General features: G+C 40.8%; 1 protein-coding gene across 1 annotated transcript in view; it reads right to left on the bottom strand.

Annotated features, from left to right (window-relative positions):
• The window catches only part of ADD3 (adducin 3), a 66,076-nt gene that overhangs the window by 22,027 nt on the left and 21,509 nt on the right, over positions 1–22,540 (bottom strand). The window contains exon 2 of the mRNA XM_086617032.1: positions 6,739–6,961. Within this exon, the coding sequence (XP_086473158.1) occupies positions 6,739–6,933 (195 nt within the window). The 5' untranslated portion in view covers positions 6,934–6,961. The remainder of the gene's footprint in view (positions 1–6,738; positions 6,962–22,540) is intronic.

A 22,540-nucleotide genomic window follows, 5' to 3' on the forward strand; every position in this document is an offset into this window, starting at 1 on the left:
GCTGTTTCAAGACTAGAGTTTAGATTCAAACCACCAGTGCCCTAAGTGGAAAAGGGTGGAGCTGGCCGCGAAAAAACCGCCAGTGAGTTAAGGCTGGCGAGGAGAAGATAAGAGTCACAAAAAGTGTTTGTAAAAGCTACAAGGGAAAAAAAACAAAGGTGGAGGCTTCTGTGTTAAGACAGAATGAAACAGGCTCAGTAATAAATATGGGGAATTAGGGAATTAGGTAAAGTTATAATAACCTCCTCGTTTGCAGTGAAGTGTGTGGGTACCTGGGCTACATCCAGCGACTCAATCGACAGCAAGCTGGTCCCCGTACGGAGCTCAGCCTGCACTGGTTTTTCCGGCTCCTCTAACCTGGTACACACTACCTCTCCTCCGCGAGCTGAAGCAGTGTGTTTACTCCTGCGATAAGCAGCCTAGAGATACCCTATGATTAAAGCAAAACCTGAAGCACTTGAACTCCTTTGCAAAGCCCATCTTCAGCACACCCAGCTCCCAAAGTCCCAGCGCCAGCAATCCCCACGCTCACACAACTGCTGCCATGAATGGGGCGTCTGGGTCCCTCCCTCGTCTTTTCTTGTGGATTAAAGCCACGCTATGCATCTTGCCAGATGGAATATAACCACCAAAATTTAAAATGCTAGAAGAAATCAAATTTCAACTTGTTGGGGAGGTGGGGTGAGGGTGGGTCTTACATGTTTCTGAGGATAATTAACTGTTTTTTCAGTAAGCACAGGAGTAGGCAGAGTAGGAGCATACGTGGTCTTGATACACCAGGACAGATGATGGGCAGAGCTCTCACAGGGTGTTCTAGTTGCAGCCAGGGAGGAAAGTCACCAGTCATGACTTTCCAGGATTCTTCAGGCACTGTTAAGAGCTGGTACTAAACCAAAGGATTATTTAACAGTCAAAAAAAAAAAAAAAAAAAAAAGACGACTTGAAAATGAATACAGCTAAGTCCTTTTAACTGTTACTCAGTGAAAACCCCTCTTCCTGCTCTCACCAGACGAACATGATGCCTTTATTGGACAGAATTTACAAGACCAGTGAATGAAAGGTTTTTGTTCCAATGCATTTTATATCTCCTTATCATTTATCTAGAGAAGTAATTCAGATCAGAGTGTTATGTACAATTAATAACTTCAAATACACAGAAGGCCACAGGAAAGTAGCCAGGCAAAGGAGGATCTGATTGTTTAATGACTTGAATAATGTAAAGAACGTGATACCAAAAGTTCAACAGGATCTGCAGCCACCCTTTAAGACAACGAAAACCCAAACCCAAGCAGTTAATAACCAGCAGGAAGACTAGAAATATGGATGAAAAAAAAATCTGATTTGGAAACTGTTGGTATATATATATATCTAACAAAACCCACAGTTAAAACTAAATGGAAAACAGCAATATGGAAATAAGAGAGGAGTGAAAGGTAACTCAATTTAATGTAAAGAAGCAGGGAAAAACTCACAATTGCAGTTGTGGTGCAGGACATGGGTATGAATCGATCTTGCACCGTCACAGCTACAGAAATGGAATCTGGGCAATGGAATTTCTTGGTTTCTCACACAGATCTAGTGGATGGCCTCAATTTAAAGACAGTATTACTCTGAGCACAAATTCCCTCTCACTTAGAATGCTGAACTTGCCCAGCCCCCTAGTCTGCCCCAGGATCAGTGGGATATTGTCATGGCTCAGAGGGGATCTTTAAGGGACATTTTCTGGCATGTCTTAAATGATATGCCAAGTTGAGCTCATCTCCCCCAGTGAACAAAATGCTGCACTGGTCGTATGATGAAAGCATGCAATTAAATTAGTTTATTGTGATGAGAGAAGAGTCACGACTTCCCAGTAGGAAGTTAGGAAAATGCCAGAGAAGACCGCAGCCTGGGGAGGGAGCTGCAATGCAAGAGGTCTGCCCAGCAAGGAGGTCCCCAGGGGATGCAGAAGATTGTGAGCCCTTCGTGGCCAAAGGGCGACTCTCCTGAAGCATCTGAAAGGCTTTTGAACTTGTGACGAAAGAGCAGTGGAAGCTGAAACATTTGAGGAACTGAAAGGACTTTGATATTTTAAGAAAATAAACTGCCTCAAAAGGGAGTGGTGTTGCAAAAATACTGGATGTTCACTCGATACAAAATAAAGTAAGCTAAACAACTGCAAAAGCTGGGGAAAAAAATAAATCAGACCTTTTTCCTTCATTTCTTTTTTGATGGTTTGAAAATAACACAGCCAGGAAAAAAAATCCAAGTGTGGGTGGGTTTGCTTGTTTTTGAGGAGAAAAATCAGCCTGCATGCTGCATGCTAAGGCAGACCTCTGAATACATGAGTTGCTAAGCTGGACTGTTACCTCCCCAGTTTTTTAGGCAAGACCAGCTGGCGTGGGAGGCAAGGGGGGTGTGTGCACATACAAGGCAGGAAGGAAGAGAAGCATGGGAGAGAAGCACATTTTTATCCTTAACACAGAGCCCCCCGATGTTGCAATCCAGATGGCTAGACCTGAACCTGTGCCCTCATGCAACGGCAGCACCAAGCCAGAACTATCCCAAACACCCTGCAGAGCATGCTGGATTGGTAGGTGCTCTCTACATCCAACATGAATTAAAAGCAAAGCATGATGAGATCCTGCCAGCAAAGTGCTCAACTTAAAACTAAACAAGCTCCAAATAACTACGTTTCATATGCAAAAATAGCAAGTGCACATTCAATGGGTCTCAACAAGACCAACAAAACTTTCACTGGTAAATTCAAAACATAAATCAGGCATTTAAATTCCATTTACTGGGCATTTTTATGTTTACATATTTCAGCTGTTCAATTCATCACTTTATACACAAATTTGACTCCTCCAACTTTTTCTTACATCAGTAAAAATAATGAAATATATCTCACATAACAGTATATCTTATGTATAAGAATGCATCCTCTTCCATTTCCATTCCAACCTGTAGCTTTTCTGCAAACACAGTGACATAAAGCAGATGTAAGGTACTCCTCCATGCAGTTTAAGGAGCAATCCTAACTTCCCATCAGGTTACAGATACAGCCCTGTTAGCCAAAGCCATTAGTTAGCTTTCCTGCTGGCTAGGTAACCGTTCCACATGGTCTCACTTCACCGGAAGCAGCGTGGCATTGCTGCCTGCTTGCAGAAACACCCGACGCCTTCCCCGGCCGCTCTGGGAGGGCTGTGGACAGTCTCTCCCTTCTCTATGTTCATGTAGCTCCTTGATGCTGAACTGGCTGTTTGGTCTTCATGCACCGTAACTGCACAACCATTGATTTTAGGTTTTTTTAAGTGTTTTTGAAGCTTTCAGTTGCCATGGTGAGGGCACTAGAGAAATGCCAGAAGGAAATGAAGGCCAGGAGGACTTGCATATCATAACTGCAATAAGGGGGTTGATGATACAGCAAATAAATGTTTACTCTTTGAAAGAGGTAGTTACTTTATGTAACAAGCAACACGTTTGTTTAGCATATAAAAAGACAAAACTCTCTTTAATTTCAGAGTTAAGTTGGAAAACCTAAAAAACCCCTCACAATCTTTTCAAATTTTGGATATATTATAGGTCAAGTATCTCAGACCCAATGTAAAGCAATAAAATTAGTCCACTGCATAAATGTAGTGCCTTTCCTTTAAAAATAATGACACAGCACCTGAACCTTCTGAACTTGCAGACATTACTGAAATAAACTTAAATGGTTTTATGTTAAAGATTGGCCAGCAGTACCTCTGGATGCTATCAGGCTGCCCAGACCTAGCTCATTTTATCTTCTTTCCACCTTTCTAACAGACACAGAACAACAAATAGGTGGGTCCTATCAGATTTTCCAGGCCATCATGGGTTACATGCAGTATTGAGCAAGCATGTCTCAGAATTCACTGATAATGTCAGGACATTCTTCCTAGGCAGTGGTCATAAAACTCCTATAATTTGTTTAAGACTTATTACGAACAGACTCTAAGACATTAGCAAACATCAGAGGTAATAGCAATAGCTTTTCAGTAGCTTCTAAATTATTTAATTTAGGAAAGGGAAATTGCACATCAGAGAGGAGCAGTCAGATTGCACATCAATATGTGCATCAAACAGAACATCAGAAAGATGCAGCAGTTTGATGTCTGAAGATGTCTGGTCAGGGCTGTAGCTCTTAAAATAACATGCACTGCACAAAATATACCGTGGTTGCTGAAATATATTCTCTAATTTATTTTCTTGCTAAAGGATTTAGATTTTCCTACTTTAAAGAATGAGAAAAGCTTGTTAATAAAGCTGATTAAATCAGTACCTAACTTCCTAGTATATGACAGTGATTAACCCTTTAGTTTTACACCATAATCCTTTGCTCAGAGACAGTGCATGTTCAAACAAGCTCACCTCAAGTCCATACACGCTTGTGTATTTTTAAGAAAGGTATTATCCTTGCTACGTACACTTCATACCTACTAATACTTGCCAGAAGAGGAGTCAACGACTATTTCTCTGATCTAAAAATGCATATATCAAGACTGGGTGAAGATATACCACCGAGTAAGCTCTTCTTTAAAATCTGTCTGATAACCTCTCTTCCTCTTCTTCCAAACACCTTCAAACTATTTTCTCCTTGTCAACTGGAATAAACCAGAGAAGCAACAAAGCTTTATGCAAACTTCTAATGCAAGGTAATTCTGCAGCTATAGAACAAAAATATTATGCACAATACTCATTAATTCAATCCTAAACCTGTGTTATGCAGACTGGTAACAGGAAAAATGCTTTCTGGCTCTTTTGTGACAAATATTATATTCAGGAGGAGAAAAGGTAATTGTTTTCAGTTCTGACTCTCAAGAACACCATGACATATCACAGCTGGAACCTGGAAGAAATAATGCAGTTTCTATGCCCAAATCACTTATGAAATTTGCTTGGTGGACATTAAGTCACAGATACTGTATTAAAAATGCTTTTATTTCTTCATGCAAGAAATCATAGCAGAGTTCCTCTAAATTTTTTATTTCAAAAAAAGAGACAATAAAAAGAGACACTTAAGTGAGGGGAACTGGTAGCTCAGACACCTCCTCTTCGTGCCTGATCACACACTCGGCTCCCACTTTCCTGTTTCTCCCTGGCAGATGCCAGGAGCTGAGCAGGTGGCAGGCCCCTGGCTTATTTGGACAACTGTTCCCTTACACAACAAAAACTTGCAACTTATTGGCAGCTCCAAACAGTCACTTTCCAAAAAGTGCTGGGCTCAGCGTCTCTTGCAGCAGAACACTAACAGCAGCCTGGCAGCTCTTCATCCTCTAACCTTCTATTAAAACAGCTACCTAGACTCAGGGGTTGCTCCTCTTCTTCCCCCCTTCCTAAAATCACAGAGGCTGCAGCAAAGGGACATTTATTATGTTTGGCAGACTTGGCAAAAGGTCCCCCAAAACGTTAAGGAAATAGCTATGCTGATTGGATTCAATACTGCCATCGAAAGGACCAAAAAATAACACGCATACAAACCCAAAGAAGGTCTCTGTAACTTATTTTTATCTGTTAGGCTAAAGATCTAGTCTTTGCTGTGAGTCCTGGCTACTCATAAGGTGAATATTTTCACAGGAAGGAGCAAACTCCTATTGCATTTTACAATCGAGTGTTTAACATAAAATTATCATGATTAAAGCATTACGCAATACCTCCTTAGAGTATTTTCTTTAGAAAAGAGCTTGGCTGCAAAACCAAGCTTGCACAAATTTGACTTGAAAGTAATAAATTCCTTAGTCAACAGGTTCACATTATACTCAGAGCAACACACAGATCCAAGAAGCACTCCAGGACAACACTTTAGCAAACAATCCTGTTATTCATGGATGACTATAATAGGGTGATTACTAACAGCTGTTTGCAATCTCATTACACATGGAAAAGCTTCAAAAAAAATTACAGAAGAAGCACCCCAACTTACAGAGGAACTGAAGAGGGAAGGATCTGTAAAACTGCTTAACCCCTTCCCAGTCCCGTTATCCTCATCACTCACATTACACCCCAACACCCCCAAAGGCTCACCCTCACACAGTCCTTACTCACCCCCTATGGCTTCAAAATACGCAAGGAAATGGTAATACTTTTCAATGTATTGATCAGGCTAAACTCAAAGAATGCGTGTATTAAAATATAAACTAAAACTAATCTGAGGGTGGTTCAATAGATTTACAGTTTTATATGTGGCCTACACAAGTACTGAACTTACACAGCCAGTAGACGAGTGCCAATATGGCCGAGTAGGGGTATAATCACCCCCAAGGACACGAAAACAACACACAGTCTAGCTTTTAAACAAACTTGAGCCAATTCAAAATGTTAATTAAAGCATTCCTGATGCAAACGATAGGTTAATATTCAAACCCAGAAACCAGAACACCATGTAATGCCCTAATTTGTTCCTATTTGACCGGTGACTCCTTCACTCTCTTCCCTGCCCCTAAGTTTTAATTAAGTACCCTGCAGACAGCCAGATCTTTTTGTAATACTGCAATGAAGCATGAGAACATAAAAGCATCAGAAGAAAAAGCAACACAATAAAGGCTGCTTGTTCATAAGGAAACACTATGCAAACAAAAATGCTGGATAATCTGTTTAGTGACTCTTCCTTAGAAGATGGTCCAGAGTTATTCTAGCTAGCTGTGACGTAGATTTCTTTTTATAGGTCTCAAAAAGTTATCAGGAATCTCAGAAAATAACACTCTTTTGTTCTCATCCCCACTTAATTCCACTCACAGGGCTCTGCAGTATCTGCGTGACCCTCTTCCTTTGCTCCATCATATTGAAGTCCTGTCTCAGGTCAGGAGACATGTTTCTCTCCCGAATATACTCTGGGTCATTCTCGTTGATGCGATCGAAGTACCGCTCTTTGTGAGGCATCGTGGCTGAGGGAGGAGTAGTGATCACCACCTGGCTGGCATCAGTACTCATGCTTCAACACTGAGATGGTAGGCTTCACCTGGAACAAATAAAGAGTGAAGAATGATTAACCATTAAAAGGAAGGCGATGAATATAACTACCAAGTCTGGAGACAAAAAATGTTCTTTTTCATCTCTGCAGAAAACATCTAAAATGAAATGAGAACAAGTGAATAATTATCGTAATCAGAAAACTATGGAAAAAATTCTAGTCAAGTGTTTAAAAACCATTAATGACTTCTCTGATAGCGCATAACTATCTCTAGAAAAGTTCAAATAAAAACCCAACAGCATACAATTAAAAATTATGACATTTGAAATGATCATAATATATTTTATGACAAGCTTTTCTGGACCATTTTACATTGCATTCATCACATACACAGCTCCCCTTCCTGACATGTTCAACCAAACACACTCAGAAGACAAGGCCTCTGTTTAACATCCGCTCAGAGTTCATCTCCCAGCTCAAATGAAGACATTCCTCAATTACACCACTTCCGAAGCATCTCACAACCTCAGCTTAAAGACGAGGCGCTGGGCTACTCCAAGACTGCCAAGGGATCTTCACAGAGCACTGGGCTGGTGCCTGCGCTTCCAGGAGACGCTCGGAGACACTGAGGGAACTGCGGAAAGGGTCGTATGCTCAGTTGCACAGGACTGCAGCTGCAGCCATGGCAAATAGCTGAGTTTTAGCTTTTCTCCTCTCATGTGCAATTGTACACAGAGATTCTCAATGAAGCTCATTACATTAGGAAAAAAAACCCCACAAACCAAAAAACTTTCATGTCTTAGTAGAAAGCTAAGCTTAAAACTTCATTTAAAAAAACTGATAAGCATTTGTAAACACAAACAGATCTGGATCAAAAACAGACAGCTGAATTTTCATACAAAAAAACAGGCTCAGAAGCACACTCAGGAACACTGTTCCTCAAAAGGGTACTGGAGAGGGACACTTTCTCAGGTTTGAAGAACAAAGAGAAGCAAGGTTTGTAGGACAAGATAGTGTATTATGAAAATACATTTTAACATGCAAATCTCTACATTCAATAATGTATTTAATATAAAAATATTTGCATGTAAATGTATTTGGTATGTAAATAATTCATCTCTTCGGCGGAAAAAAAGCCAAACATGAAACAATGAAAGTTGTTGAGCAGTATTAAACAGAGTGGTTTGACATCACGGTATCAGTGGTTTACAGTGTTCCTGCTGCATGGCACAGCTCACCCATCCCTCGTTTGGGTCAGTGCAACTACTGTTTGGGATATTCTGTGAACAGTGGACTGACTGGCGTATTTTCCAGATGAAACATTTGGGGAGATGACTGTTGAAGCCAGCTTCAGTAACCCAAGCCCTCCTCCCGCCTGCCATGAACCCTTTCGGTCCTTGTGCTGCACCTCTGTGGCGCAGCCACGCCATGAACTGGCTGGCAGGAGGATGCAAATTGCCTTTCAGCCAGTGTCCCACACCGATGCCCAAGCATCCTCGCTGGCACACTGCAAGGGACAGCGCCACGATGAAATCCTGTGGCACTGCAGCCCTGTTACCAAATATGAAACCCCAGACAGAAAACAAGACAAATGTCACCTACAGAGCTGGGAAAGCATTAGCAGATAAGGTACAAGAAACACCACATTTATGGTTTTCATGTGTATTACAAATCATGATAAAATTTGGGACTGCGATGAAATATAACCAACACTTCTGAAAAACAATCACTACAGATTGTAATTGGGTTTATTCTTTATGCCTTTTTTTTTTTTTTTTTTTTTTTGAGGGAGAAAACATGTTCTGGGATGCAACATTATCCAGCTGCACGCTCAGAGCTTCCAGGAGGTACCTGGCATGCTAGATGAATGCACCACATTCCGGGATGTATAATTCACATCCTGGAGGCAAGCTCCATGAACTCTGATGGCTTCATTCCGGAGGCTGTGGAAGCATACCAGTGAGTTTTGCATTTGCTGCTTGGGTGCAGGCTGAGTTCATTCAGCATTTGCTAACTGACCACAGGGAAGCCTGCTACGTGTGATCAATTTGAGGATGCTGGGGAGAAGACAAGGGGTTGCTTCAAGGAAATGGGGGTTTGGGAAAAATCTAGAAGTATAAAAGGAGTTTAAGTTTTTCTAAAGAATAAGCTAGTGTTTTTTCCAGCTGGGAGCACTGAAGCAGAAGGATAAACCTCTTGGGACAGTGTTTGGGGATATGATCACAGCTCAGCTTCCCTTTATTCAGGTTAGAAGAGATACCCTTATAAATGTAATCACGTACTAGGTCTCCCCTCCCGCTCCTAGGAAAAACGGCAGGCTTTAAGAAGCAAAAGAAAAAAGCATCATGAAAAGACACGAGACCATGAGCTCACTCTCCAAATGCCACAAGGTATGAAGACCTCTCAACCTACACTGTTCTCCATCTGCGTCGGGATGAATACCTCTGTCTGGGTCGGAACAGACACCTTCCAGCACCTGCTGGTAACTAAACACAGTGTAGAAATGCAGATGGCAAGAACCTTCCTTGAACTGGTGACCAGTTGCGACTCCTGCTTTTCAGTTTCTTCTTCCCAGAAGCTGCTTTATCCAACTATTTTTCCTAAAATGCTCCTGAATCCCATTAACCTCGAGTGGCAAACTTGCTCAACTGCCGATCCACTCAGTTGGCTGGACCAACTACACGCATGTCTGAACTTCAAAAAACTTTTATTGTTATTATTATAGGTTTACAGGATATAATTAGTTCAAGTCCGTTACTTTACAATTCATTCTTACAGTGACAGAAAAGCCCATTCATCTGTAAAAAGACACAAATGTGGCTGGCAATACCTAAAATGCACAAAAGAGATTTTTCTAATTGCTTTGGACTTCATTTTTTCCTCTTCCCTTTCAGATTGGTTTGTTACCTCTAGCCATTAAGATTACAACATTAAAGTTCTTGTACTACAAAAAAACCCTCCGTTACTGAACATAATATGAGTACTGGGTCCAGTTATTAGGTCTGGTTCAATGCCCGCTCTGTTGGGCCCAGGCTCACATTCATATAACCCCTACTGTTCGGCTGGAAAATTTTCAAACAAATCAGCCATTCTTTCATTATTTATTTGCATCTTGCACTGATTTTTTTTTTTTTTTTTTTTTAAAAAAAAGACACTTGTTAAAAATGTGCCCAACTGTTGGAGATCTAAAAGTCTGTACCACGTCCTCAGCACAGCACTGGCAATGACATAGAAGTAAGTATTTACAGAAAATCCAGATCTCAAAAACTATGAATTGTGATAGAAGATTCTCTCCCCCTCCCCACTTTTTGGTGAGATTCTTTCGCCTAAAAGAAAAATCAGCTTTGCTGCAAGGCTACTTTTGGCTTCCACTCCTTTCAATGATGTTCATGAGTTACAGAAAGTAAGCAATCATCTTCCTGAGCGGTCCTAGCTAAAGTTTCTTACGCATAAGTGTATACTGCATAAGTGTAAGTGGTTCTACAGACTGAGGCACAGTGGGAATGAGAGGCCATATGCCCCTATAGCAACAAGACACTACCTCTAGACTGGTCAGAAAGGACAAACACACACAGAGAATTCAAACAAACTAGGATGTGATTTTGTCCTGGTGAGAGTCATCACTCTTGCTTAGCTGAGACACACATTTTAGCCCACATTTTGGCCTAATATGCCTATGCTAGGCCTATAAAAAGAGATTCAAACTATACAGAACACCAGTTTTCCCACGTATGGTTCAACTACTCCAATGGGGGGGCAAAAGAAACTTAAGAAAAGCAAGGCAGCATGTGTTAAGTTGTGGGGTTTTTTGTGGTTTTTTTTTTTTTTTTTTTTCTACAGAATCACGATTTCTGCGGAAAATACTTTCAAGGACCTGTGAAACAAAGTAAGTCAAAAGCTCTTGCTACAAGGTAACTTGTTAATCTAACTCTGCTTCCCCCTGTCTCCTTATGCCCTTCTGGTTCATGCTGAACCGAACTCTGATAGTGCTACAAAAGAAAACAGGTCATGTGCTCCCGTGCTTTGATGCCTTATATAGCTCATGAGTTTGGCCTCCATATCTGCTCCACGTTGTATACCTGTAACTGGGCTACAGAGGGAAAGTAGAGCATTCCATCTTTGCCAGGAGGATATGCTTTTCTCTACTTAGAAGTAAGTTTTATTTAACAAAAGCTTCCAATTTATTGCAGGAACTTGGAACTGTTGATTTTAGGCCGCAACATTAAATCCTGAATATCCCCATCTGACACTTTGTAAAGTCTAAGCAACATGCTGTGCTGCTTTTGTCGGAGTAACTGTTTTCAATGTCAAATCACAAAAGCAGCTGAAAATTAATAATGAGGTCAGAGAAAGGAGGAGTACTGAATGAAAAAAAAACGAAGAGCATGAGACCAAATGCAGGAAGAATTTATCTCGCCAAAGAACACCTCAGAAAGCACTGATTTGATGTATTTATATCTTTCATAATGTACATAATGTATATAAAAATAAATACCACCATAAGAGAAAGACACAGCAACAGAAAAGAGCTCAAATCATTAGATCACCTAGCAACGAATCATTAACCTACCTTTTATGCTGATTTTTTACGGCTGGTTTCAGACATTCCCATTTTCTCTATGCAGTGCAATCCATCTGTTTGAGAGCTCCCACCACCGCAAACCAGCGGCGCGCGCACCACGTCGGTAACCAGTACGACTGATTTCAGGCCGGAGCACTTGAGCTAGACTCTACCACATCGGAGCGTTTCTTTTTTAAGGAGCACGCTGCTCCTTAAAAAGGAGTTATTCTGCTCTTGCTATTTCTTGCCTCCTTGTTTTTAAGGAACAGTCTGCTCGCTCTTCCCCCCCACCAGTATCTTGTCTGCCAGGAGACTTGTTGGAAGCAAACTGGGTGTCTCTTGATCTCATTTCCAGCCTCCCTGTGAAACAGGCAGGTTCCAGTCTGAATCAGACTGTCAGCTTTAGCCAACACTGTCAGCTACATAAGTAAGCTGGCAGGAAGAAATAGGGAATGGTTAAGAGGGGCAGGAAAATATGCAGGAGAATATGGACACAGACGAGGGTCACCGTTGCTGTCTTCTGACATTGGAAAGTCATCCATTGGAAAGTCCATCCGCCCTCCTATAAATTTTAATAATGGCTTATGACTGAGTCATTGCATCTGTTCCAAGGCAAAACAATAATTGGGATTAACATCTCAAAATTAAACTATTTTTTTTTTATTCTTCTGATCAGGACATCAAATACCATAAGTATCAGACAACGTGTTGATAGGGTTTTTTTAATTTTTTTTTAACATTACAACAGGTTTGGGTTTCGTTTATCAGTCTCACCTTACACACTGGTAACACGAGTAAGATGTATGTCCAAACAGTAGCATTTTCTAAATGCAATTTTCAGAAGTGAAAATACTTCTCCTACACTAGACAGCGTTTGTTCAAAATTACATTAACTGATTTTACTAAGATTCAGTGATTCTATACACTAGCAAGTCAAACTGTCAAATTGACACAAGGTACTACGTGCCATTAAAAACCAAAGCAGTCACACCTTCTCCCAACCTTCTCAGCCATCCAGTCTTTCTCCCTGTGTCACCTCTTCAGGTTCATGACAGCAGATGTTTATAAGGTCAGATGGTGGAATGGGCAGGAGAAACTACTCTTTGGCTGAGTTTACATTTTTGCTTTGTTTTAAATTCTGGGTTTTAAAAAAGGATTTATTTTCAGCTGTATCAGTTCCCCCAGTCAGTTAACCACACATCTACACAAATGTTTGTTCCGAAACAAAGACGGTAAGGAGACGGTAAGACACATGCAGGAGTGTCTAATACCACTTTTTCCAATGCAGGCATAAACAATTTGTCACACTACAGCCCAAACTGGTTACAAATCAAATATTCTAATCCAGTGCTGCGTATTTAATTTAAGAGTAAGCTAATGAAATAATCATCATCTCCTTTTAGACACTACATTAAAGAGACTATGTGGCGGCAGTATATATTTTTCCTAAGAAATCAGAACTTGAGTGTATTTGAACCTTGTTTTTGTGTCTCTGTGTTAAATCTAAAGCATTATTTTTGCTCAATTATGTAGTGCAATATTAAAGTCAACATAAATATTCAAGCTCTGCAACTCACACTTCACTCAGTGTAAACTGGAACTGAGCCAGCTACTCTTTACTGTCAAAAAGTGCCAGCAGTCACCCAAAATATGAGGGCTACACCTTTACCTTAAACTGAAGATGTGACATTTTTCCTCTGTTAAGGAAGGCTCCTTATAATGCACCAAGCCTGCAGCAGGTGCAGTCTGCAGTTCCACATTTGCAGGCCAGCCTGCCAACATTTTGCAGCACAAGCAGCGTAGGGAAAAAAACCCTAAGCCTATACCGATGGTTTGATATATCCAATATGCTCTACCACATGGTCATAAATGCGATTTGCATGTGTTAAATCTCATAAATGAACTTGTAGGCTTAACCCTGTAGACCCAAACTACTTTAATCATTCACATTTTGGTATTTCTTCACCGCTGTGTGACAGTTTTAAATGATACAGAGAACTTGATGAGCGAGTTATCCAGGTACTATCATCCAGTGACAGGATGACAGAAGACAAAGTCTCAAAAGGATGTCTAGTTCAGATCCAAGGTCCACCTTGCCCAGTATCTGACCTCCTGTGCTGAGGAAAGGCTGTACATAACCGGGCTGTTTCCTGTAAGCAGTCAGCAGCGTAAAAACTTCCTTGCTTCACTCCATAAAATGATGTTTCCTTGTTTTACTAGCAAATTGTTAAGGTTGTGCAGACAATAAGAACATACCGAGATAATACTGTTCTTTACACAAAACATTCAAGTCAGAACAAACCCAGTCACAAAAGCAAACTGGTTCCAGAGAAGTTAACTGAGGAGGAATTGAGTTTGTTGGTGAAATGATGCACACAGGTGCTCCGGCATTGCACCAGGAAAGGGGTGGCTGCACTGTGAGAAGCACCAGAAAGTACTGAGGTGTCAGAACAGGAAAGGGGGGTTCGTGTCAAATGTTGATTATTCACTATAAATCCTTTTTTACTGCTGCACAGTTTGCCGGAAGCAAATGTGAACTATTAGTTTGTAACTTTAAAGAGACACAACAGATTATGTCACTAAAATCTTGCTTCAGAAGGAGGTCAGCCACCCACAGATATCACATTGGTTTGTTTTTCCCTTTTCCCTAATCTTGTTTCTTTGCAGTAGTTGTATTTCCTCCTTTTATTTACTTGTTATTTTTAACAAGTACCCAACTCACTGCAATTTACCAGAAACAGTTTTAAAGCCGAGTTATGTTTTGCCTATATGTAAGTTTTATTTACATATGTAGGTGTATGCGTATATTTTGAAATAACATTAAGCTGCACTTTTCAGTGCCAGTAGTTGTCACCTCTGCTCGGGTACACAGGGTCAGTGGTCCTACGAAATGGCATGGAGCCCGTGGATGGGGACTATTTCCAAGGCAATTTTATAAAATTGAGTAAAAACACCAGAACAACTAACAAATTAAATTATTTGGTAAACTGTAAATAGCTTCTGTACTTATTAGACTTGGAAAGCATGTCAGTCCAACCTCACACCCACTTTTCCTCTGTTTTTCTTTCATCTTCTATGTTATACGGAAGTTCACGAAAAAGCACAGTAAAAATGAGCTCTATGACAAGAACGTAAGTTTCTCTTTGTTTAAGCTGGTTTTCTATAGCAGCATTAAATTAAAATTTCACACACAGGATATGAGATCACTCAAAAAATCTGAACACCAAACTTAAATAACGTGCCTCTATCCAAAGGCAAGACTGCTGTCTGGGAAGAACATCCTCACTGTAGCAGAAGGCTAAGGAGACGTTCAGGGAAAAGAAAACCTCTCCCTATGGCATATACACAAAGCTGCTCTCACACAAAGCTCAGATGCATTAAACAACAACAATGGAAACAAAGTTAATTCCCTCCTTTAAAACTTTTCTGCTCATTCCCACTTTGCTCCAGGGTAAAAATTCGCCTGCCGATTGCAGGAAACCCCCTCCCACCTCCACTGCTTCAAAGGATTTGGTAAGGAGCAGAGTGGCATGAATTGCTGCAGATTTTCAAGCTGCAAGCTTTCTGAAGCTGTGTTCCCATACAGCATTTAGGACTTCTACACAGGAGAAGGGTTTGAATGCAGAAAACCTCCGGCAGAGGAGCCAGCCAGCACAGCGAGGGCAGCGGTGCCACCGCTTTGGTGCAGGATTTGCTGGTCACCACCCTCAGCCCGCTCATGGGCAGCAGGAGCACTCGACCTGCGAGAATTCAATCAAGTCTCCTCTGGAAGTGGTTTCTTTTAGCAAATCCAAACACAAATAAAAGCAGTGGCTCTCTCCCAATGCCACCTCGAAGCTTAGACATTATAGAGAATAAACCATGCATCTAAATTTAATCACTTTTAAAAGTATATTAAGAATATACCTACTAAAATAATCTCTGAACAGCAGTTCTAGATGATGAAAGCACACAAACACGTGCGTAACTCCAGCGTGCCAGCAGGCCACGCCACCACGGGAAGGTCCTGGCACTCCAGAGCAGCTCCCAGCAGCACAGCCCACTTCCCAGAGCCGGCTCGTGGGCCAGCGCAGCCCTAAGGGGCTCTCCTGGACTGGCAGTGCATTCTGTCTCTCACCCTTCTGTTACCCCTCTTTTACAGATGACAGTGTTTACCCACCCATGTCAAACCCCTTTGGATACTTGGAATGAAAGTCATAAATATTATTAGCCAATATTTACATATTTAAAAAAATTCATCAGTGATCTCAGCACTCACTGCGTATTAATGTCCTGTCTTTATCCCTTCCTGATGCTAACTGATACCCTGTAGAGTTAGGATCAATATGGGATACAAGTAAACTATACTTGCAGAGAAAAAAAAATCAGATTATTTGTGTTTGACCTTATCTAAGTCAGGGAACCACTCAAAATAATGTCAGGGAGTTTTAACCCCAAACGCGTATTCCAGTTTTATTTTAAAACCAGAAATGAAGACATAAGATGTAAATACCAGTTTTCAATAGGAGTAACTGCTTTCTAGTTTTAAGGATTCTGATGAAATGCAAAAGCTGCAGCACCAAAGCAGCTTCAACTTTTGGTTTTCACAACCCCGCTGTTATTCATGCTACAAAGAGACAGTAGAACTCAAATGGAGGTGGGGGTGAAGGACAGTATTTTGAATTGACCTAGTGTCAGAGATATCTGGGATGTTGGTAATGAAAAAGTAAGGCAGTATTTTCCAAAGTATTGCAACTTTACGACAATAAAAAGCTTTTCATTTATTTTTTTTTTAAAGACTTATCTCTGCTTATCTACATAATCACTTGTGGCTAAGTTACCTAAAAATATTTCACGAGTCAGTAGACAACAGACAGCTAAATTAAAAGATTACACTCTGTTAGTACTTATCCGCACTAAGCTGTGGCAGTACGCAAACACAACCCCCCCATACACAAGCAATGGCTGAAACATCTCCCTAAATCCTTTGAGAAAGACGAAACCCGGGTTCCTCTATAATGGATACTAAGAACTTACCTGTGAGAAAAACCACGTAACTAGAAAAGCTGATTGCAGCCGAAACCTCTCACATTTTGCAACACTTCCTATCCCTCTCTTGCAATGCGAAGCCTTCAACCTCCTCTGGTGACTTTTCTCATGGGCTTCTTCTAAACTGCACGGATGCATGGGGAAAGAATTTCACTCTTCATACAGATATATGCAGAGTTATGGAGTAGAAGAAGCAAGTTTGTTTTGTAAATAATTGTTTAAAAATCCCATTGATTTACATCAACCTGGAAAACACCATTTGTAGTAACGAGGGCTACTCTCAGCTGTCTGCAAGAGCCCTCCTCGGTCACTGGTACAACATGCAACATCAGATAGCAGGGAAAAGTCTTACTGATCCCAGGTTACATCAAAAGCCTTCTTGATTTATGGCAGTTTGATTATCCTGAGAAACGTCACGGCCAAAGCAGCTGCCTCCTGAGTTTTGACGGAGGGTCAGAGGCTGCGATGGTGGGCAGCCCAGATGATAGACACGAGGCAACTGCTGGATTTTACAAATGTTTACACGAACAACCAATCTCATGTATGGCAGTACACAGCCAAACCTTTTTATAGCCCAAACCCCTGGAGTTCCTCCTCTCCACATCAAATCCTGACCTTTACCACCACTGACAGCTCAGTGTAGACCCCGTTTAAGACCACTGCCACGCACTGACCATACAGAATTGCAGCTCAACGCCCTCCATAACTCGTAAGCGAGGAATGGAAAACCCAGCCAACAGCTAATCTCTGTGGGGACGTTTGTAACTGGAGACTTGAAGAAAAGATGAAATTGCGCCAGGACTTCGATCATAAAGTCTTCAGGACAAATTGTATCTTCGTTTATATTAGACACCACACCCTGCACGATTCCTCCCAGTTCATCTTGGGATCTCTGAATCACTCTACCACAAATTTTAAATAAGGAGTAGTAACACAAGTCACACTATTACACCAGTATCAGCTTGACCATGTCAAAATAAATCAGCTAGCTTCTCAAAAAAGGAATTTTAACATTTTACTGACCTGTACATACGTCCTCACATTAAACCGAAAACAACAGCTTTTCAAAAAAGCTGTTTTATGACAGTTATAGTCAAAAACTAAGAATGTTTTAGATAAAACAGCACAATTGCATAGACTGATTTCACATATGAAGAACAGGTGTCATGGGAAGTTATGGTTGTCTTCAGGTTTTTAACTGTAATTTAAAAATAGTAATTTTAGGGATCAATGAAGATGTGAGACAAATGACGCCAGCCAAGTCCAGGCCTAACTGTGCAGCAGGCACATTGCCACTGACTGGCCATGAGAGGCACGGAAAAAATCTAGGCATCTCGAGAGAAAAGCTACCCGTTCACTCCAGTAAATGCTCCAAAAGAGCAGAGCAAGCTACTACTTGAGGTGTAGAGGGAAGGCTCTGTTGGTAGGACTTTAACAGCTTATAACAGCCATGAAATAGCATGGGGGACAAAAACCTCTAGATCACTGTTCCCACATTCTTCTGACAGCATCTTTTCTCACCTCATTCAGTCTCTAAAGGCTCTTGCTTTTTTTTTTCTCCATTACCAGAATTAGTTTTGCCTTAATATAAGGGACAATTTTCCCCCTATTTGGTCCATTTGCAAACATAAATATTAATGCATGCTAAAATATAACATGAAAAAAAGTTAACAAACATGCAGAATTTGACTGAGGTCATGGTCGCAAGCCTAATATGTTCAAAATGATCATCTTTAGGGGACTTCAGTTAAGCCCACCCTATCCTACAGTTTTTCATGTCTTCCTGGCTGGCTTGAGGCAATCCTGCCTCTCCCGGCTCGAGTGTTTCAGCTCCCCACATCTCAAAATCTCCATCCCCTAGCGGTGCCAGCACACCTCTCCACAAAGCTAGGGTCTGAACTGGATACACAAAGAGATCAGGGTTAAAAACAACTGGGGGAGGAGGGCAGAGGAAAGTATGCAGCAGAGAAGGGCAACATAGAAGTTCAGGGGGCAGTCAGGCCCTCAGGCCCTCCCTCTAGAATGTTTAAAAGGCAGCTACTTAATTAGCTGTGTTCAAAGCATGTTGCTTTAATTATCCTTCCCTGGGAAAGCCCTAGGATTTATGGTGGCACAGCAACACTTTTTCTGTGTTTACCCACATTGCTAACATTGTCTTCAGCTTGCTTCAAAATAATTTCAAAAACCTCAAGCAGCTACTTAACTAGTAAATAAAAAAATTTTCATTTGCAGTGGAAGTTTAACCTATATAAATATGCACATTAATCTCAATTGACTTGGCCTGCATTTGACCTGCTTCTTGTCTCTGTCACCTTTTGCTCATGGTACTAGAAAAGCAAATTGAATTCAGCGAGCCAAAGGTCTCCTACACCTTCAGGAATGGAAAATTACCCCACTGAATTTCAAGCAAGCCAGTCTGAAGTCACAGGGTCATTTTGGACTTACCCACAGCACTACACGGAGAAGCAGATGTGCCCAGAGCAGTAGCCAGGGCATCCCTGAACAAGTGCTGCAGATTTACTAACAAGAGCTTTGGTAGGACACACAGTGAGGAGTATGGCGAGTCAGCATTAAGCACAGTAGAAAGAATAGTATTTTTGAAAGTCCAAAGCAGAATATATAAATATTTCATAATCAGGTTACTATTATTTTCCAGTGCAAGCAAGCGATTACCTACTTTTATCTCATAATGCTCCTTTTCCATCACCACTCATAAGCACTGAAAGTCTGGATAAAATAAAAACCACTCCACATCAGACTACTCCAGCATCACGGAGCATGGATGCATCCTGGCATGCTACAGAAAATCCTGGGGACTTGCGAGCATCTGTGATGGTTGTTTCTAGAATGCAAAACCAGCCTGACATGGAACACTTCTCAAGATTTAAACTGTCCTCTCTTTTGTCCTAAGCAGTTGCACGAAGCATGAATAAAACTGGCAGATTTTCATGTCTAAAGAGGAGCCGGTCCAATATACTGGGGACTGAACTCCCTGGCAGCCAAGGCGGCACAAGGCATTGTCATGCAAGTGAAGAAGAAAAGCTCCTTCGCAGTTTCTCTGGAAGGACAAACAAACCAGTCACTTCAACGAGCTGCAGCACCCTCGACTCAGAAGTCCAACTGCGAAGACTTCGGTTACAGTTTTGAGGGCACGTGCAGCCTTTGATCAGTCACACAGAGATTTTCCCTCCAGTCCTGCCCCAAACAATTCATCCAGTTTTGACTTCTACTGCTTTTTTGTTTGTAATTTCAAGGATATTCCGAAGCCAACAAATATATTAGATGGATCTGTCTCTTAGATAAAAGGATTTCAATATAACGTATTATGACAAAAATTCATGAAATAACATAAAAGTTGTTTTATTTGAATTTCCAAAGCTCATTTGTAAACTTGGCCTGAAAATGGTATTTGTCTGTTTGCAATTAAACCTGCTTATGTTTATTATTGCAAGCAAGTCTCAGACATGTTACCCATGGGCTGCAGTTCAGAGTCTGAGTGCAGAGAGATGTGGGGGTAATTTTTTATCTCAATCATATCATTAGGAATCAAACCCAACCAATAAAAATCAATTAACACTTGCTGTAAAAATGACATTGTGCTCTGAGCTTTGGTGATGCTTACTTTTGAATATTTGGCTAACTCATGGAAATAATCCTAGGTAAACATGGTATTTCAGTTTATACCATAAGAAAATAACAGATGATACAAAAAATATCTGAGGCTATATAGATTACATCTGCTTGAGGAGTAAAAGTAAATCACATCTTTTCTATGGCTTTCAGTTGTCTTGTTCACTCATGTGTTAGTTTTTTTTAAAAACATCTGTAGAAACCTAACACTGTTTAAGGAATTAATGATCTTTGTATTAATGTAATAACATGCCAAAAAATACCACAAAGCTTGATTAATAAAGTGCTGAATAATAGTTGATCAGACTCCTGCCAAAGGCTCATTCGTGACAGCTTCCACAGACGTGCTGGAATGCTGCGGAGGATGACACTGACCCAGGGCGGCCAGAGCTCTGCATTAGCCACAGTGGGGAGGCGGCTGCATCGCATCTCTTTTGGACCCCATTTCCTAATCCAAAAAGGAAAAAAGGAATCTGCAGGACAAATCCGTTCTCAGGAGTCTAGTCTCAAAAGTTGCTGGAGAAGTAGCAGTGGATGCTGTTTTTAGAGCTGGGCAGTATGTAGATTATTTTTTTTAAATTGTTTTCTTAAGATGCATTGTTCTAACTTGCAAATTTATTGCATTATTTTGGGCAGGGAGATAGCTTCCATTTTTTAAATCTTAATTATTGAGTGGTGCTTCCAGCATGCACTGGAACAAGCACTTAAGATGCCATTTGTGAGCTGCTGTGGGTTTGTTGTTTTGTTCTTTTTAATTATCTGGCAAATTGCTATGGGATTTTGATTTCTGCCTGCCTCATCAGTATTATGTTCTCTCTCTGTGATAAATTATCAAAACTGATCAGAGTTTGCACTGCAAAGCAGTCAGGAAGAAGTGATGAAAAGCATGCAAAGCTTTGTGCTATAGGAACAGACTTTTTCCTGAGACTTCTGGCTTCAAATTCAGAAAGTTGGAATTCATAATGAAAAACACTCCTACCTGGTGCGCAGCTCCCATCCCTCACAGAGTGCAATTATCCAACTGTGCCATACGAAACTTGAAGGTAGGTTTTCATTATGTCTATCCTGTGTTCATTTTCACGTTATATTCAAAGTATTGTTTGTAATCGGGTGATATTGGACTAGAAGACCAGTGGTTTCCAGAAGACTAGAATGGACAGAGCTATTCCAACTGGTTTATTTTTTTGAAGGTATTTTTAACTGTCATATTAATGAGGCACTGGATAGAAAGCTTATAATAATTATACATGCAATATATAAATAACAAACCATGAGAGAGAGAAAGATAAATAAGTAAACAAACCAACCCATCCCTGCCTGACCCCTCCTGGCATGGTGCCGCAGGTTACCGGCACGCCAAGCTGCCCAAAAGTAAGTCAACAACTATGCTGAGCTAATGGCACATTTCACCTTTCCATTCTGCATTAGAAACTGTTGCCCACAACATTAAGCACTCCAAGTCAGCTGTTTCATCCTTGTAGGAGACATACACAAAAGGTAATTACCAAGTGATGCTCCGTGTACTGGGGCAGCAACTGTGAATGCTTTCAAAACTATGTTGTTTGGAAATGCAATTAATGCCTCTAGGTTACTTGTCTATATTATATGAGAATATTTTACACACCTAAGAGGTTTTTGTACTTTTTGCAGCAAAGTACAAAACACTTTTAAATTGCGAATTTAAATTGACTCTTGGTTCTGCAAACTTGATCACAGGTTCAATGAATTACGTACACTTACACCGAACTTTTTTTTTTTTTAAAGTCATTGCCCAATGATCAGATGGAATGAGCAACTTGTATGTCTCTTCAACCTCAGCATCAAAATCCCACATCTTTCTCTTCTAACCAGGTAGCAGCTTTTGTAATGTGTGAGTGAATTTTATCTTTGAATAAAGATAAACTTTTAATTTTTATCTGTGAATTTTATCTTTGTTCCGAGTTTCGCTTAAAGTAAGCAACAGATTCACAAGTCCAGAAGTGGACACGTGCACGGTGCGATCAGGTGAGATCTCATTGTCACAGAGCAGCAGGCCAAAGACAAGCAGGTACCTGGACCTCTCGTAGGACCTGGACACGCAGCACGAGTACGGACACAAGTGCACAACCGAGTTCGGTCATTTAAAAGACCCTCCCACTATAAACAAGCCGAACCTATGAACAAGCACAATTTTGCAAGTACAGACAGTCAAACGGGAACTCGCATAACCATATGGTAGAGCGAGTAATTTCCTTTCTTGTAATAATAAGTAACGTTTGTGCCCATGGTGGTAGTACTTCCGAAACATGAACAAACAAAGCAATAGATGTTTGTAAATTTAAATTTGTAGTATAAATTTAAAACCAGCATGAACTCTCAAAGTACATTAAAGGCTAGCCAGTGTTAAAACTGGTACCTATAAATAGCAT

This window comes from Tauraco erythrolophus, chromosome 9 (genome assembly GCF_009769465.1).
Source record: "Tauraco erythrolophus isolate bTauEry1 chromosome 9, bTauEry1.pri, whole genome shotgun sequence".
Lineage (NCBI taxonomy): Eukaryota > Metazoa > Chordata > Aves > Musophagiformes > Musophagidae > Tauraco > Tauraco erythrolophus.